Source organism: Salmo salar, chromosome 17, assembly GCF_965601325.2.
Source record: "Salmo salar chromosome 17, fSalSal1, whole genome shotgun sequence".
Taxonomy (NCBI): Eukaryota; Metazoa; Chordata; class Actinopteri; order Salmoniformes; family Salmonidae; genus Salmo; species Salmo salar.
The window spans coordinates 65,373,625-65,393,232 of record NC_138307.1 but is presented as its reverse complement, the minus strand read 5'-3'; the positions used below and the strand labels follow the sequence as shown (position 1 = coordinate 65,393,232).

At 43.6% G+C, this 19,608-nt stretch overlaps 1 protein-coding gene across 1 annotated transcript in view; it reads left to right on the top strand.

Annotated features, from left to right (window-relative positions):
• Positions 1-19,608, top strand: part of LOC106576501 (sortilin) — a 49,661-nt gene that overhangs the window by 18,709 nt on the left and 11,344 nt on the right. Inside the window, exons 11-14 of the mRNA XM_045700021.2 lie at positions 16,669-16,824; positions 18,419-18,519; positions 18,656-18,755; positions 19,279-19,453. Of these exons, the coding sequence (XP_045555977.2) occupies positions 16,669-16,824; positions 18,419-18,519; positions 18,656-18,755; positions 19,279-19,453 (532 nt within the window). The remainder of the gene's footprint in view (positions 1-16,668; positions 16,825-18,418; positions 18,520-18,655; positions 18,756-19,278; positions 19,454-19,608) is intronic.

Genomic DNA, 19,608 nt, shown 5'->3' with positions numbered 1-19,608 from the left:
CAGTCTTACTAACCCTGATATGTCTGTCTCAGTCCTACTAACCCTGATATGTCTGTCTCAGTCCTACTAACCCTGATATGTCTGTCTCAGTTCTACTAATTCTAACCCTGATATGTCTGTCTCAGTTCTACTAATTCTAACCCTGATATGTCTGTCTCAGTTCTACTAACCCTGATATGTCTGTCTCAGTCCTACTAACCCTGATATGTCTGTCTCAGTCCTACTAACCCGGATATGTCTGTCTCAGTCCTACTACCCTGATATGTCTGTCTCAGTCCTACTAACTCTAACCCTTATATGTCTGTCTCAGTTCTACTAACCCTGATATGTCTGTCTCAGTTCTACTAACCCTGATATGTCTGTCTCAGTTCTACTAACCCTGATATGTCTGTCTCAGTTCTACTAACCCTGAGATGTCTGTCTCAGTTCTACTAACCCTGAGATGTCTGTCTCAGTCCTACTAACACTGATATGTCTGTCTCAGTCCTACTAACACTGATATGTCTGTCTCAGTCCTACTAACCCTGATATGTCTGTCTCAGTCCTACTAACCCTGATATGTCTGTCTCAGTTCTACTAACTCTAACCCTGATATTTCTGTCTCAGTTCTACTAACCCTGATATGTCTGTCTCAGTCCTACTAACCCTGATATGTCTGTCTCAGTCCTACTAACCCTGATATGTCTGTCTCAGTCCTACCAACCCTGATATGTCTGTCTCAGTCCTACTAACTCTAACCCTGATATGTCTGTCTCAGTCCTACTAACTCTAACCCTGATATGTCTGTCTCAGTTCTACTAACTCTAACCTTGATATGTCTGTCTCAGTCCTACTAACCCTGATATGTCTGTCTCAGTTCTACTAACTCTAACCCTGATATTTCTGTCTCAGTTCTACTAACCCTGATATGTCTTGTCTCAGTCCTACTAACCCTGATATGTCTGTCTCAGTCCTACTATCCCGGATATGTCTGTCTCAGTCCTACTAACCCTGATATGTCTGTCTCAGTCCTACTAACCCTGATATGTCTGTCTCAGTCCTACTAACTCTAACCCTGATATGTCTGTCTCAGTTCTACTAACTCTAACCCTGATATGTCTGTCTCAGTTCTACTAACTCTAACCCTGATATGTCTGTCTCAGTCCTACTAACCCTGATATGTCTGTCTCTGTCCTACTAACCCTGATATGTCTGTCTCATTCCTACTAACCCTGATATATCTGTCTTAGTCCTACTAACTCTAACCCTGATATGTCTATCTCAGTCCTTCTACCCTGATATGTCTGTCTCAGTCCTACTAACCCTGATATGTCTGTCTCAGTTCTACTAACTCTAACCCTGATATGTCTGTCTCAGTTCTACTAACCCTGATATGTCTGTCTCAGTCCTACTAACCCTGATATGTCTGTCTCAGTTCTACTATCCCTGATATGTCTGTCTCAGTTCTACTACACCTGATATGTCTGTCTCAGTTCTACTAATTCTAACCCTGATATGTCTGTCTCAGTTCTACTAACCCTGATATGTCTGTCTCAGTCCTACTAACCCTGATATGTCTGTCTCAGTTCTACTAATCCTGATATGTCTGTCTCAGTCCTACTAACCCTGATATGTCTGTCTCAGTTCTACTAACCCTGATATGTCTGTCTCAGTCCTACTACCCTGATATGTCTGTCTCAGTTCTACTAACCCTGATATGTCTGTCTCAGTTCTACTAACCCTGATATGTCTGTCTCAGTTCTACTAACCCTGATATGTCTGTCTCAGTTCTACTAACCCTGATATGTCTGTCTCAGTTCTACTAACCCTGAGATGTCTGTCTCAGTCCTACTAACCCTGATATGTCTGTCTCAGTTCTACTAATCCTGATATGTCTGTCTCTGTCCTACTAACTCTAACCCTGATATGTCTGTCTCAGTTCTACTAACCCTGATATGTCTGTCTCAGTCCTACTAACTCTAACCCTGATATGTCTGTCTCAGTTCTACTAACCCTGATATGTCTGTCTCAGTTCTACTAACCCTGATATGTCTGTCTCAGTTCTACTAACCCTGATATGTCTGTCTCAGTCCTACTAACCCTGATATGTCTGTCTCAGTTCTACTAACCCTGATATGTCTGTCTCAGTTCTACTAACTCTAACCCTGATATGTCTGTCTCAGTTCTACTAAGCCTGATATGTCTGTCTCAGTCCTACTAACCCTGATATGTCTGTCTCAGTTCTACTAACCCTGATATGTCTGTCTCAGTCCTACTACCCTGATATGTCTGTCTCAGTCCTACTAACCCTGACATGACTGTCTCAGTTCTACTAACCCTGATATGTCTGTCTCAGTTCTACTAACTCTAACCCTGATATGTCTGTCTCAGTCCTACTAACTCTAACCCTGATATGTCTGTCTCAGTCCTACTAACCCTGATATGTCTGTCTCAGTCCTACTATCCCTGATATGTCTGTCTCTGTCCTACTAACTCTAACCCTGATATGTCTGTCTCAGTCCTGCTAACTCTAACCCTGATATGTCTGTCTCAGTGCTACTAACCCTGATATGTCTGTCTCAGTCCTACTAACCCTGATATGTCTGTCTCAGTCCTGCTAACTCTAACCCTGATATGTCTGTCTCTGTCCTACTAACTCTAATCCTGATATGTCTGTCTCATTCCTACTAACCCTGATATGTCTGTCTCAGTCCTGATAACTCTAACCCTGATATGTCTGTCTCTGTCCTACTAACTCTAACCCTGATATGTCTGTCTCAGTTCTAATAACCCTGATATGTCTGTCTCAGTTCTACTAACCCTGATATGTCTGTCTCAGTTCTACTAACCCTGATATGTCTGTCTCTGTCCTACTAACTCTAACCCTGATATGTCTGTCTCAGTCCTACTAACCCTGATATGTCTGTCTCAGTCCTACTAACCCTGATATGTCTGTCTCAGTTCTACTAACCCTGATATGTCTGTCTCAGTTCTACTAACCCTGATATGTCTGTCTCAGTCCTACTACCCTGATATGTCTGTCTCAGTCCTACTAACCCTGATATGTCTGTCTCAGTCCTTCTGACCCTGATATGTCTGTCTCAATCCTACTAACCCTGATATGTCTGTCTCAGTCCTACTAACTCTAACCCTGATATGTCTGTCTCAGTTCTACTAACCCTGATATGTCTGTCTCAGTCCTACTAACCCTGATATGTCTGTCTCAGTCCTACTAACCCTGATATGTCTGTCTCAGTCCTACTAACTCTAACCCTGATATGTCTGTCTCAGTCCTACTAACCCTAACCCTGATATGTCTGTCTCAGTCCTACTAACCCTGGTATGTCTGTCTCAGTCCTACTAACCCTGGTATGTCTGTCTCAGTCCTACTAACCCTGGTATGTCTGTCTCAGTCCTACTAACTCTAACCCTGATATGTCTGTCTCAGTTCTACTAACTCTAACCCTGATATGTCTGTCTCAGTCCTACTAACCCTGATATGACTGTCTCTGTCCTACTAACCCTGATATGTCTGTCTCATTCCTACTAACCCTGATATGTCTGTCTCATTCCTACTAACCCTGATATATCTGTCTCAGTCCTACTAACTCTAACCCTGATATGTCTGTCTCAGTTCTACTAACTCTAACCCTGATATGTCTATCTCAGTCCTACTACCCTGATATGTCTGTCTCAGTTCTACTAACCCTGATATGTCTGTCTCAGTTCTACTAACCCTGATATGTCTGTCTCAGTCTTACTAACCCTGATATGTCTGTCTCAGTCCTACTAACCCTGATATGTCTGTCTCAGTCCTACTAACCCTGATATGTCTGTCTCAGTTCTACTAATTCTAACCCTGATATGTCTGTCTCAGTTCTACTAATTCTAACCCTGATATGTCTGTCTCAGTTCTACTAACCCTGATATGTCTGTCTCAGTCCTACTAACCCTGATATGTCTGTCTCAGTCCTACTAACCCGGATATGTCTGTCTCAGTCCTACTACCCTGATATGTCTGTCTCAGTCCTACTAACTCTAACCCTTATATGTCTGTCTCAGTTCTACTAACCCTGATATGTCTGTCTCAGTTCTACTAACCCTGATATGTCTGTCTCAGTTCTACTAACCCTGATATGTCTGTCTCAGTTCTACTAACCCTGAGATGTCTGTCTCAGTTCTACTAACCCTGAGATGTCTGTCTCAGTCCTACTAACACTGATATGTCTGTCTCAGTCCTACTAACACTGATATGTCTGTCTCAGTCCTACTAACCCTGATATGTCTGTCTCAGTCCTACTAACCCTGATATGTCTGTCTCAGTTCTACTAACTCTAACCCTGATATTTCTGTCTCAGTTCTACTAACCCTGATATGTCTGTCTCAGTCCTACTAACCCTGATATGTCTGTCTCAGTCCTACTAACCCTGATATGTCTGTCTCAGTCCTACCAACCCTGATATGTCTGTCTCAGTCCTACTAACTCTAACCCTGATATGTCTGTCTCAGTCCTACTAACTCTAACCCTGATATGTCTGTCTCAGTTCTACTAACTCTAACCTTGATATGTCTGTCTCAGTCCTACTAACCCTGATATGTCTGTCTCAGTTCTACTAACTCTAACCCTGATATTTCTGTCTCAGTTCTACTAACCCTGATATGTCTTGTCTCAGTCCTACTAACCCTGATATGTCTGTCTCAGTCCTACTATCCCGGATATGTCTGTCTCAGTCCTACTAACCCTGATATGTCTGTCTCAGTCCTACTAACCCTGATATGTCTGTCTCAGTCCTACTAACTCTAACCCTGATATGTCTGTCTCAGTTCTACTAACTCTAACCCTGATATGTCTGTCTCAGTTCTACTAACTCTAACCCTGATATGTCTGTCTCAGTCCTACTAACCCTGATATGTCTGTCTCTGTCCTACTAACCCTGATATGTCTGTCTCATTCCTACTAACCCTGATATATCTGTCTTAGTCCTACTAACTCTAACCCTGATATGTCTATCTCAGTCCTTCTACCCTGATATGTCTGTCTCAGTCCTACTAACCCTGATATGTCTGTCTCAGTTCTACTAACTCTAACCCTGATATGTCTGTCTCAGTTCTACTAACCCTGATATGTCTGTCTCAGTCCTACTAACCCTGATATGTCTGTCTCAGTTCTACTATCCCTGATATGTCTGTCTCAGTTCTACTACACCTGATATGTCTGTCTCAGTTCTACTAATTCTAACCCTGATATGTCTGTCTCAGTTCTACTAACCCTGATATGTCTGTCTCAGTCCTACTAACCCTGATATGTCTGTCTCAGTTCTACTAATCCTGATATGTCTGTCTCAGTCCTACTAACCCTGATATGTCTGTCTCAGTTCTACTAACCCTGATATGTCTGTCTCAGTCCTACTACCCTGATATGTCTGTCTCAGTTCTACTAACCCTGATATGTCTGTCTCAGTTCTACTAACCCTGATATGTCTGTCTCAGTTCTACTAACCCTGATATGTCTGTCTCAGTTCTACTAACCCTGATATGTCTGTCTCAGTTCTACTAACCCTGAGATGTCTGTCTCAGTCCTACTAACCCTGATATGTCTGTCTCAGTTCTACTAATCCTGATATGTCTGTCTCTGTCCTACTAACTCTAACCCTGATATGTCTGTCTCAGTTCTACTAACCCTGATATGTCTGTCTCAGTCCTACTAACTCTAACCCTGATATGTCTGTCTCAGTTCTACTAACCCTGATATGTCTGTCTCAGTTCTACTAACCCTGATATGTCTGTCTCAGTTCTACTAACCCTGATATGTCTGTCTCAGTCCTACTAACCCTGATATGTCTGTCTCAGTTCTACTAACCCTGATATGTCTGTCTCAGTTCTACTAACTCTAACCCTGATATGTCTGTCTCAGTTCTACTAAGCCTGATATGTCTGTCTCAGTCCTACTAACCCTGATATGTCTGTCTCAGTTCTACTAACCCTGATATGTCTGTCTCAGTCCTACTACCCTGATATGTCTGTCTCAGTCCTACTAACCCTGACATGACTGTCTCAGTTCTACTAACCCTGATATGTCTGTCTCAGTTCTACTAACTCTAACCCTGATATGTCTGTCTCAGTCCTACTAACTCTAACCCTGATATGTCTGTCTCAGTCCTACTAACCCTGATATGTCTGTCTCAGTCCTACTATCCCTGATATGTCTGTCTCTGTCCTACTAACTCTAACCCTGATATGTCTGTCTCAGTCCTGCTAACTCTAACCCTGATATGTCTGTCTCAGTGCTACTAACCCTGATATGTCTGTCTCAGTCCTACTAACCCTGATATGTCTGTCTCAGTCCTGCTAACTCTAACCCTGATATGTCTGTCTCTGTCCTACTAACTCTAATCCTGATATGTCTGTCTCATTCCTACTAACCCTGATATGTCTGTCTCAGTCCTGATAACTCTAACCCTGATATGTCTGTCTCTGTCCTACTAACTCTAACCCTGATATGTCTGTCTCAGTTCTAATAACCCTGATATGTCTGTCTCAGTTCTACTAACCCTGATATGTCTGTCTCAGTTCTACTAACCCTGATATGTCTGTCTCTGTCCTACTAACTCTAACCCTGATATGTCTGTCTCAGTCCTACTAACCCTGATATGTCTGTCTCAGTCCTACTAACCCTGATATGTCTGTCTCAGTTCTACTAACCCTGATATGTCTGTCTCAGTTCTACTAACCCTGATATGTCTGTCTCAGTCCTACTACCCTGATATGTCTGTCTCAGTCCTACTAACCCTGATATGTCTGTCTCAGTCCTTCTGACCCTGATATGTCTGTCTCAATCCTACTAACCCTGATATGTCTGTCTCAGTCCTACTAACTCTAACCCTGATATGTCTGTCTCAGTTCTACTAACCCTGATATGTCTGTCTCAGTCCTACTAACCCTGATATGTCTGTCTCAGTCCTACTAACCCTGATATGTCTGTCTCAGTCCTACTAACTCTAACCCTGATATGTCTGTCTCAGTCCTACTAACCCTAACCCTGATATGTCTGTCTCAGTCCTACTAACCCTGGTATGTCTGTCTCAGTCCTACTAACCCTGGTATGTCTGTCTCAGTCCTACTAACCCTGGTATGTCTGTCTCAGTCCTACTAACTCTAACCCTGATATGTCTGTCTCAGTTCTACTAACTCTAACCCTGATATGTCTGTCTCAGTCCTACTAACCCTGATATGACTGTCTCTGTCCTACTAACCCTGATATGTCTGTCTCATTCCTACTAACCCTGATATGTCTGTCTCATTCCTACTAACCCTGATATATCTGTCTCAGTCCTACTAACTCTAACCCTGATATGTCTGTCTCAGTTCTACTAACTCTAACCCTGATATGTCTATCTCAGTCCTACTACCCTGATATGTCTGTCTCAGTTCTACTAACCCTGATATGTCTGTCTCAGTTCTACTAACCCTGATATGTCTGTCTCAGTTCTACTAACCCTGATATGTCTGTCTCAGTTCTACTAACCCTGATATGTCTGTCTCAGTCCTACTAACCCTGATATGTCTGTCTCAGTCCTTCTGACCCTGATATGTCTGTCTCAATCCTACTAACCCTGATATGTCTGTCTCAGTCCTACTAACTCTAACCCTGATATGTCTGTCTCAGTTCTACTAACCCTGATATGTCTGTCTCAGTCCTACTAACCCTGATATGTCTGTCTCAGTCCTACTAACCCTGATATGTCTGTCTCAGTCCTACTAACTCTAACCCTGATATGTCTGTCTCAGTCCTACTAACCCTAACCCTGATATGTCTGTCTCAGTCCTACTAACCCTGGTATGTCTGTCTCAGTCCTACTAACCCTGGTATGTCTGTCTCAGTCCTACTAACCCTGGTATGTCTGTCTCAGTCCTACTAACTCTAACCCTGATATGTCTGTCTCAGTTCTACTAACTCTAACCCTGATATGTCTGTCTCAGTCCTACTAACCCTGATATGACTGTCTCTGTCCTACTAACCCTGATATGTCTGTCTCATTCCTACTAACCCTGATATGTCTGTCTCATTCCTACTAACCCTGATATATCTGTCTCAGTCCTACTAACTCTAACCCTGATATGTCTGTCTCAGTTCTACTAACTCTAACCCTGATATGTCTATCTCAGTCCTACTACCCTGATATGTCTGTCTCAGTTCTACTAACCCTGATATGTCTGTCTCAGTTCTACTAACCCTGATATGTCTGTCTCAGTCTTACTAACCCTGATATGTCTGTCTCAGTCCTACTAACCCTGATATGTCTGTCTCAGTCCTACTAACCCTGATATGTCTGTCTCAGTTCTACTAATTCTAACCCTGATATGTCTGTCTCAGTTCTACTAATTCTAACCCTGATATGTCTGTCTCAGTTCTACTAACCCTGATATGTCTGTCTCAGTCCTACTAACCCTGATATGTCTGTCTCAGTCCTACTAACCCGGATATGTCTGTCTCAGTCCTACTACCCTGATATGTCTGTCTCAGTCCTACTAACTCTAACCCTTATATGTCTGTCTCAGTTCTACTAACCCTGATATGTCTGTCTCAGTTCTACTAACCCTGATATGTCTGTCTCAGTTCTACTAACCCTGATATGTCTGTCTCAGTTCTACTAACCCTGAGATGTCTGTCTCAGTTCTACTAACCCTGAGATGTCTGTCTCAGTCCTACTAACACTGATATGTCTGTCTCAGTCCTACTAACACTGATATGTCTGTCTCAGTCCTACTAACCCTGATATGTCTGTCTCAGTCCTACTAACCCTGATATGTCTGTCTCAGTTCTACTAACTCTAACCCTGATATTTCTGTCTCAGTTCTACTAACCCTGATATGTCTGTCTCAGTCCTACTAACCCTGATATGTCTGTCTCAGTCCTACTAACCCTGATATGTCTGTCTCAGTCCTACCAACCCTGATATGTCTGTCTCAGTCCTACTAACTCTAACCCTGATATGTCTGTCTCAGTCCTACTAACTCTAACCCTGATATGTCTGTCTCAGTTCTACTAACTCTAACCTTGATATGTCTGTCTCAGTCCTACTAACCCTGATATGTCTGTCTCAGTTCTACTAACTCTAACCCTGATATTTCTGTCTCAGTTCTACTAACCCTGATATGTCTTGTCTCAGTCCTACTAACCCTGATATGTCTGTCTCAGTCCTACTATCCCGGATATGTCTGTCTCAGTCCTACTAACCCTGATATGTCTGTCTCAGTCCTACTAACCCTGATATGTCTGTCTCAGTCCTACTAACTCTAACCCTGATATGTCTGTCTCAGTTCTACTAACTCTAACCCTGATATGTCTGTCTCAGTTCTACTAACTCTAACCCTGATATGTCTGTCTCAGTCCTACTAACCCTGATATGTCTGTCTCTGTCCTACTAACCCTGATATGTCTGTCTCATTCCTACTAACCCTGATATATCTGTCTTAGTCCTACTAACTCTAACCCTGATATGTCTATCTCAGTCCTTCTACCCTGATATGTCTGTCTCAGTCCTACTAACCCTGATATGTCTGTCTCAGTTCTACTAACTCTAACCCTGATATGTCTGTCTCAGTTCTACTAACCCTGATATGTCTGTCTCAGTCCTACTAACCCTGATATGTCTGTCTCAGTTCTACTATCCCTGATATGTCTGTCTCAGTTCTACTACACCTGATATGTCTGTCTCAGTTCTACTAATTCTAACCCTGATATGTCTGTCTCAGTTCTACTAACCCTGATATGTCTGTCTCAGTCCTACTAACCCTGATATGTCTGTCTCAGTTCTACTAATCCTGATATGTCTGTCTCAGTCCTACTAACCCTGATATGTCTGTCTCAGTTCTACTAACCCTGATATGTCTGTCTCAGTCCTACTACCCTGATATGTCTGTCTCAGTTCTACTAACCCTGATATGTCTGTCTCAGTTCTACTAACCCTGATATGTCTGTCTCAGTTCTACTAACCCTGATATGTCTGTCTCAGTTCTACTAACCCTGATATGTCTGTCTCAGTTCTACTAACCCTGAGATGTCTGTCTCAGTCCTACTAACCCTGATATGTCTGTCTCAGTTCTACTAATCCTGATATGTCTGTCTCTGTCCTACTAACTCTAACCCTGATATGTCTGTCTCAGTTCTACTAACCCTGATATGTCTGTCTCAGTCCTACTAACTCTAACCCTGATATGTCTGTCTCAGTTCTACTAACCCTGATATGTCTGTCTCAGTTCTACTAACCCTGATATGTCTGTCTCAGTTCTACTAACCCTGATATGTCTGTCTCAGTCCTACTAACCCTGATATGTCTGTCTCAGTTCTACTAACCCTGATATGTCTGTCTCAGTTCTACTAACTCTAACCCTGATATGTCTGTCTCAGTTCTACTAAGCCTGATATGTCTGTCTCAGTCCTACTAACCCTGATATGTCTGTCTCAGTTCTACTAACCCTGATATGTCTGTCTCAGTCCTACTAACCCTGACATGACTGTCTCAGTTCTACTAACCCTGATATGTCTGTCTCAGTTCTACTAACTCTAACCCTGATATGTCTGTCTCAGTCCTACTAACTCTAACCCTGATATGTCTGTCTCAGTCCTACTAACCCTGATATGTCTGTCTCAGTCCTACTATCCCTGATATGTCTGTCTCTGTCCTACTAACTCTAACCCTGATATGTCTGTCTCAGTCCTGCTAACTCTAACCCTGATATGTCTGTCTCAGTGCTACTAACCCTGATATGTCTGTCTCAGTCCTACTAACCCTGATATGTCTGTCTCAGTCCTGCTAACTCTAACCCTGATATGTCTGTCTCTGTCCTACTAACTCTAATCCTGATATGTCTGTCTCATTCCTACTAACCCTGATATGTCTGTCTCAGTCCTGATAACTCTAACCCTGATATGTCTGTCTCTGTCCTACTAACTCTAACCCTGATATGTCTGTCTCAGTTCTAATAACCCTGATATGTCTGTCTCAGTTCTACTAACCCTGATATGTCTGTCTCAGTTCTACTAACCCTGATATGTCTGTCTCTGTCCTACTAACTCTAACCCTGATATGTCTGTCTCAGTCCTACTAACCCTGATATGTCTGTCTCAGTCCTACTAACCCTGATATGTCTGTCTCAGTTCTACTAACCCTGATATGTCTGTCTCAGTTCTACTAACCCTGATATGTCTGTCTCAGTCCTACTACCCTGATATGTCTGTCTCAGTCCTACTAACCCTGATATGTCTGTCTCAGTCCTTCTGACCCTGATATGTCTGTCTCAATCCTACTAACCCTGATATGTCTGTCTCAGTCCTACTAACTCTAACCCTGATATGTCTGTCTCAGTTCTACTAACCCTGATATGTCTGTCTCAGTCCTACTAACCCTGATATGTCTGTCTCAGTCCTACTAACCCTGATATGTCTGTCTCAGTCCTACTAACTCTAACCCTGATATGTCTGTCTCAGTCCTACTAACCCTAACCCTGATATGTCTGTCTCAGTCCTACTAACCCTGGTATGTCTGTCTCAGTCCTACTAACCCTGGTATGTCTGTCTCAGTCCTACTAACCCTGGTATGTCTGTCTCAGTCCTACTAACTCTAACCCTGATATGTCTGTCTCAGTTCTACTAACTCTAACCCTGATATGTCTGTCTCAGTCCTACTAACCCTGATATGACTGTCTCTGTCCTACTAACCCTGATATGTCTGTCTCATTCCTACTAACCCTGATATGTCTGTCTCATTCCTACTAACCCTGATATATCTGTCTCAGTCCTACTAACTCTAACCCTGATATGTCTGTCTCAGTTCTACTAACTCTAACCCTGATATGTCTATCTCAGTCCTACTACCCTGATATGTCTGTCTCAGTTCTACTAACCCTGATATGTCTGTCTCAGTTCTACTAACCCTGATATGTCTGTCTCAGTCTTACTAACCCTGATATGTCTGTCTCAGTCCTACTAACCCTGATATGTCTGTCTCAGTCCTACTAACCCTGATATGTCTGTCTCAGTTCTACTAATTCTAACCCTGATATGTCTGTCTCAGTTCTACTAATTCTAACCCTGATATGTCTGTCTCAGTTCTACTAACCCTGATATGTCTGTCTCAGTCCTACTAACCCTGATATGTCTGTCTCAGTCCTACTAACCCGGATATGTCTGTCTCAGTCCTACTACCCTGATATGTCTGTCTCAGTCCTACTAACTCTAACCCTTATATGTCTGTCTCAGTTCTACTAACCCTGATATGTCTGTCTCAGTTCTACTAACCCTGATATGTCTGTCTCAGTTCTACTAACCCTGATATGTCTGTCTCAGTTCTACTAACCCTGAGATGTCTGTCTCAGTTCTACTAACCCTGAGATGTCTGTCTCAGTCCTACTAACACTGATATGTCTGTCTCAGTCCTACTAACACTGATATGTCTGTCTCAGTCCTACTAACCCTGATATGTCTGTCTCAGTCCTACTAACCCTGATATGTCTGTCTCAGTTCTACTAACTCTAACCCTGATATTTCTGTCTCAGTTCTACTAACCCTGATATGTCTGTCTCAGTCCTACTAACCCTGATATGTCTGTCTCAGTCCTACTAACCCTGATATGTCTGTCTCAGTCCTACCAACCCTGATATGTCTGTCTCAGTCCTACTAACTCTAACCCTGATATGTCTGTCTCAGTCCTACTAACTCTAACCCTGATATGTCTGTCTCAGTTCTACTAACTCTAACCTTGATATGTCTGTCTCAGTCCTACTAACCCTGATATGTCTGTCTCAGTTCTACTAACTCTAACCCTGATATTTCTGTCTCAGTTCTACTAACCCTGATATGTCTTGTCTCAGTCCTACTAACCCTGATATGTCTGTCTCAGTCCTACTATCCCGGATATGTCTGTCTCAGTCCTACTAACCCTGATATGTCTGTCTCAGTCCTACTAACCCTGATATGTCTGTCTCAGTCCTACTAACTCTAACCCTGATATGTCTGTCTCAGTTCTACTAACTCTAACCCTGATATGTCTGTCTCAGTTCTACTAACTCTAACCCTGATATGTCTGTCTCAGTCCTACTAACCCTGATATGTCTGTCTCTGTCCTACTAACCCTGATATGTCTGTCTCATTCCTACTAACCCTGATATATCTGTCTTAGTCCTACTAACTCTAACCCTGATATGTCTATCTCAGTCCTTCTACCCTGATATGTCTGTCTCAGTCCTACTAACCCTGATATGTCTGTCTCAGTTCTACTAACTCTAACCCTGATATGTCTGTCTCAGTTCTACTAACCCTGATATGTCTGTCTCAGTCCTACTAACCCTGATATGTCTGTCTCAGTTCTACTATCCCTGATATGTCTGTCTCAGTTCTACTACACCTGATATGTCTGTCTCAGTTCTACTAATTCTAACCCTGATATGTCTGTCTCAGTTCTACTAACCCTGATATGTCTGTCTCAGTCCTACTAACCCTGATATGTCTGTCTCAGTTCTACTAATCCTGATATGTCTGTCTCAGTCCTACTAACCCTGATATGTCTGTCTCAGTTCTACTAACCCTGATATGTCTGTCTCAGTCCTACTACCCTGATATGTCTGTCTCAGTTCTACTAACCCTGATATGTCTGTCTCAGTTCTACTAACCCTGATATGTCTGTCTCAGTTCTACTAACCCTGATATGTCTGTCTCAGTTCTACTAACCCTGATATGTCTGTCTCAGTTCTACTAACCCTGAGATGTCTGTCTCAGTCCTACTAACCCTGATATGTCTGTCTCAGTTCTACTAATCCTGATATGTCTGTCTCTGTCCTACTAACTCTAACCCTGATATGTCTGTCTCAGTTCTACTAACCCTGATATGTCTGTCTCAGTCCTACTAACTCTAACCCTGATATGTCTGTCTCAGTTCTACTAACCCTGATATGTCTGTCTCAGTTCTACTAACCCTGATATGTCTGTCTCAGTTCTACTAACCCTGATATGTCTGTCTCAGTCCTACTAACCCTGATATGTCTGTCTCAGTTCTACTAACCCTGATATGTCTGTCTCAGTTCTACTAACTCTAACCCTGATATGTCTGTCTCAGTTCTACTAAGCCTGATATGTCTGTCTCAGTCCTACTAACCCTGATATGTCTGTCTCAGTTCTACTAACCCTGATATGTCTGTCTCAGTCCTACTACCCTGATATGTCTGTCTCAGTCCTACTAACCCTGACATGACTGTCTCAGTTCTACTAACCCTGATATGTCTGTCTCAGTTCTACTAACTCTAACCCTGATATGTCTGTCTCAGTCCTACTAACTCTAACCCTGATATGTCTGTCTCAGTCCTACTAACCCTGATATGTCTGTCTCAGTCCTACTATCCCTGATATGTCTGTCTCTGTCCTACTAACTCTAACCCTGATATGTCTGTCTCAGTCCTGCTAACTCTAACCCTGATATGTCTGTCTCATTCCTACTAACCCTGATATGTCTGTCTCAGTCCTACTAACCCTGATATGTCTGTCTCTGTCCTACTAACTCTAACCCTGATATGTCTGTCTCAGTCCTACTAACCCTGATATGTCTGTCTCTGTCCTACTAACTCTAACCCTGATATGTCTGTCTCAGTGCTACTAACCCTGATATGTCTGTCTCAGTCCTACTAACCCTGATATGTCTGTCTCAGTCCTACTAACTCTAACCCTGATATGTCTGTCTCTGTCCTACTAACCCTGATAGGTCTGTCTCAGTTCTACTAACCCTGATATGTCTGTCTCAGTTCTACTAACCCTGATATGTCTGTCTCAGTTCTACTAACCCTGATATGTCTGTCTCAGTCCTACTAACCCTGATATGTCTGTCTCAGTTCTGCTAACCCTGAGATGTCTGTCTCAGTTCTACTAACCCTGATATGTCTGTCTCAGTCCTACTAACCCTGATATTTCTGTCTCAGTTCTACTAACCCTGAGATGTCTGTCTCAGTTCTACTAACCCTGATATGTCTGTCTCAGTTCTACTAACCCTGATATGTCTGTCTCAGTTCTACTAACCCTGATATGTCTGTCTCAGTCCTACTAACCCTGATATATCTGTCTCAGTTCTACTAACCCTGAGATGTCTGTCTCAGTTCTACTAACCCTGATATGTCTGTCTCAGTCCTACTAACCCTGATATGTCTGTCTCAGTCCTACTAACCCTGATATGTCTGTCTCAGTTCTACTAACTCTAACCCTGATATGTCTTTCTCAGTTCTACTAACCCTGATATGTCTGTCTCAGTTCTACTAACCCTGAGATGTCTGTCTCAGTTCTACTGACCCTGATATGTCTGTCTCAGTGCTACTAACCCTGAGATGTCTGTCTCAGTTCTGCTAACCCTGATATGTCTGTCTCAGTCCTACTAACCCTGATATGTCTGTCTCAGTCCTACTAACCCTGATATGTCTGTCTCAGTCCTACTATCCCTGATATGTCTGTCTCAGTTCTATTAACTCTAACCCTGATATGTCTGTCTCAGTTCTACTAACTCTAACCCTGATATGTCTGTCTCAGTCCTACTAACCCTGATATGTCTGTCTCAGTTCTACTAACTCTAACCCTGATATGTCTGTCTCAGTTCTACTCACTCTAACCCTGATATGTCTGTCTCAGTCCTATTAACCCTGATATGTCTGTCTCAGTTCTACTAACTCTAACCCTGATATGTCTGTCTCAGTTCTACTAACTCTAACCCTGATATGTCTGTCTCAGTCCTACTAACCCTGATATGTCTGTCTCAGTTCTACTAACTCTAACCCTGATATGTCTGTCTCAGTTCTACTAACTCTAACCCTGATATGTCTGTCTCAGTCCTAGTAACCCTGATATGTCTGTCTCAGTCCTACTAACCCTGATATGTCTGTCTCAGTTCTACTACCCTGCTTGCTGCAATGGAAAAGCTTGAGTTTATTAGAGAGAAAAAGGAAAGACTGGTTTCACAAGTTGTCAGTATTGCTGACAAATCATCCGATCATACAGGTTGTGTGTGTGTCAGTGCATACAGTAGGTGTCTATGGGTGGAGGTCCGAGGTGTTGGTGCCATTCAGCTGAATGGAGGAGATAAGAAGAAGGGGTTTTATCTGAGTGGGGGAAGGTTAGAGGTAGACAGAAACATTGATAGGCTAGAATAACAGCTGACACATCTCTGGGCATCAGGGTACACACACACACACACACACACACACACACACACACACACACACACACACACACACACACACACACACACACACACACACACACACACACACACACACACACACACACACACACACACACACACACAGCAACACATGGTACAAAGGGATTTTAAGCCCAGAAGGTCATATGCATACTATTTACCACTAAGTGCTGATGTAAGTTGTTTCTACATCCTTGATGTCAGGAGGGTTCTTCACACCATTTATTGATGTTTACGGCCCCTTATCGCTATGCCGACTCATAGAGGGCTGTGTCAGCACAGTTGGGTTTGTTCCCAAGCCTACAGAAGACACTGTATTTCTTCCGTCCGTGTGTGTGTTGTCTCATGGGGTCGGGATAGAGTAGATGATTAATGACTATTCCTTCTATATTATAATGTTTGATTCTATTGACTTTCTATTCTATTGTACCATACTCTACTGTCTTCTATTCTCCAGAGGAAAGCTACTTTGGGACGGTGTACACGTCAGATGACCGGGGCATCCTGTACTCTAAGTCTCTAGAGCGCCACCTGTTTGGTGGGGAAGGGAAGAGCGACTTCACCAACGTCACCTCCATGAGAGGAGTGTACCTCACCAACGTACTGGAGGAGGGTACGCAACTACGCATCAACACAATCTGGGTCGTATTCTTTAGGAACATAAACAGTCCGAAACGGGGAGGGACTCTTATAATCTACACCCGTCACAGCCAGAAGAGGACTGGCCACCCCTCAGAGCCTGGTTTCTCTCTAGGTTTCTTCCTAGGTTCCTGCCTTTCTAAGGAGTTTTTCCTAGCCACCCCTCAGAGCCTGGTTTCTCTCCAGGTTTCTTCCTAGGTTCCTGCCTTTCTAAGGAGTTTTTCCTAGCCACCCCTCAGAGCCTGGTTTCTCTCCAGGTTTCTTCCTAGGTTCCTGCCTTTCTAAGGAGTTTTTCCTAGCCACCCCTCAGAGCCTGGTTTCTCTCCAGGTTTCTTCCTAGGTTCCTGCCTTTCTAAGGAGTTTTTCCTGGCCACCCCTCAGAGCCTGGTTTCTCTCCAGGTTTCTTCCTAGGTTCCTGCCTTTCTAAGGAGTTTTTCCTGGCCACCCCTCAGAGCCTGGTTTCTCTCCAGGTTTCTTCCTAGGTTCCTGCCTTTCTAATGAGTTTTTCCTGGCCACCCCTCAGAGCCTGGTTTCTCTCTAGGTTTCTTCCTAGGTTCCTGCCTTTCTAAGGAGTTTTTCCTAGCCACCCCTCAGAGCCTGGTTTCTCTCTAGGTTTCTTCCTAGGTTCCTGCCTTTCTAAGGAGTTTTTCCTAGCCACCCCTCAGAGCCTGGTTTCTCTCTAGGTTTCTTCCTAGGTTCCTGCCTTTCTAAGGAGTTTTTCCTAGCCACCCCTCAGAGCCTGGTTTCTCTCTAGGTTTCTTCCTAGGTTCCTGCCTTTCTAAGGAGTTTTTCCTAGCCACCCCTCAGAGCCTGGTTTCTCTCTAGGTTTCTTCCTAGGTTCCTGCCTTTCTAATGAGTTTTTCCTAGCCACCCCTCAGAGCCTGGTTTCTCTCCAGGTTTCTTCCTAGGTTCCTGCCTTTCTAAGGAGTTTTTCCTAGCCACCCCTCAGAGCCTGGTTTCTCTCCAGGTTTCTTCCTAGGTTCCTGCCTTTCTAAGGAGTTTTTCCTAGCCACCCTTCAGAGCCTGGTTTCTCTCCAGGTTTCTTCCTAGGTTCCTGCCTTTCTAAGGAGTTTTTCCTAGCCACCCCTCAGAGCCTGGTTTCTCTCTAGGTTTCTTTCTAGGTTCTAGCCTTTCTAAGGAGTTTTTCCTGGCCACCCCTCAGAGCCTGGTTTCTCTCCAGGTTTCTTCCTAGGTTCCTGCCTTTCTAAGGAGTTTTTCCTAGCCACCCCTCAGAGCCTGGTTTCTCTCTAGGTTTCTTCCTAGGTTCCTGCCTTTCTAAGGAGTTTTTCCTAGCCACCGTGTTTCTACATCTGCATTGTTTGCTCTTTGGGATTTTAGGCCGGGTTTCTGTTTAAGCGCTTAGTGACAACTGCCGATGTTAAAAGAGCTTTATAAATACATTTGATTGATTGATACCTGAACTTGTACAATATACAGTGCATGTAGTTTGTAGGGGGGGTTCCAACTTGCTGATTAAAGTGTGAATGCATGTATTTTTTTAGTGGCAAAAATATGACAATTACTAATCCAAGCTAAAACGTTTTTTTCCTGGGTATTGTTTTTGACAGACGGCCGCATTCGGACAGTCATTTCATTTAACCGAGGGGGAGAGTGGACACTCCTCAACAAGCCCCAGAATGTTGAGTGTGGTGAGGATTCAGGAAATTATGTGAGAACTAACTTCATTCCCTCCTCTGACAATTAAGTATGTTGAGTATGTTGATGCTTATTATATGATTGTGAACACTGGATTCGTGTGTGTGTGTGTGTGTGTGTGTGTGTGTGTGTGTGTTTGTTTGTGACAGTGTAACTTGCACATCCACGGTGAGCACAGTCGCTACAACGGCATCACTCCCATGCTGCCTCTCTCTGACCCCACTGCCGTTGGCCTTGTCATCGCCCACGGTAACCAAACTGTCAATCATACATATTAAAGACATGTTGCATTGTGATACTTCTGTATTACCTTAGTGTACAGGATGTTGTGCACTACATGTTGCATTGTGATACTTCTGTATTACCGTAGTGTACATGATGTTGTGCACTACATTTAGCATTGTAGGGAATCTTGAATGGACTACACAGGAAATTCTTCCCCCCCTAATAATTTGGTCATCACTACAAAATAGCTGATCCCATATATAGTGCACTATATATGCCCGGTCCCAATTCGTTCCCTCACCATTTAATGTTTGCAGATCAGTAATGTGGGATCAGTATGGTGAAAGCTTCTCCACTACACTGGTTATCTCTATCCAGGCCCTTCAGGTCAGACAACATTGGAGGGTTAGGGCTAAACGGAGGGGTAGGGAGAAATTTGGGACCGGATGACTGACAGATAGAACATGTTTTCGGACACATCTCCCACCCTCTAGCTGTCCCAGAATGTGTGTGACCTTTCTATGACCTCTGCGCTTTGACCGGTCAGGCAGTGTGGGGGACTCCATCTCGTCAACACGGCCTGACGTGTACGTGTCAGAGGATGGGGGGTACAAGTGGAGGGGTTCCCTGAGGGGGCCCCATCACTACAGCATCCTGGACGCTGGGGGGCTCGTCGTGGCTGTGGAGGCCCACCCCATGGACGGCCAAATCAACACCATCAAGTACTGAACACCACACGCACGCACACACACAGTCGGTGGCATGTAGAAAGATCGGGTGTAAGGAGATGCTTTTTATTTGCACCCCCACCCATGGCATGCAAGCGACATCCTCTGAGTGTTTTGTGTGTGTGTGTGTGTGTGTGTGTGTGTGTGTG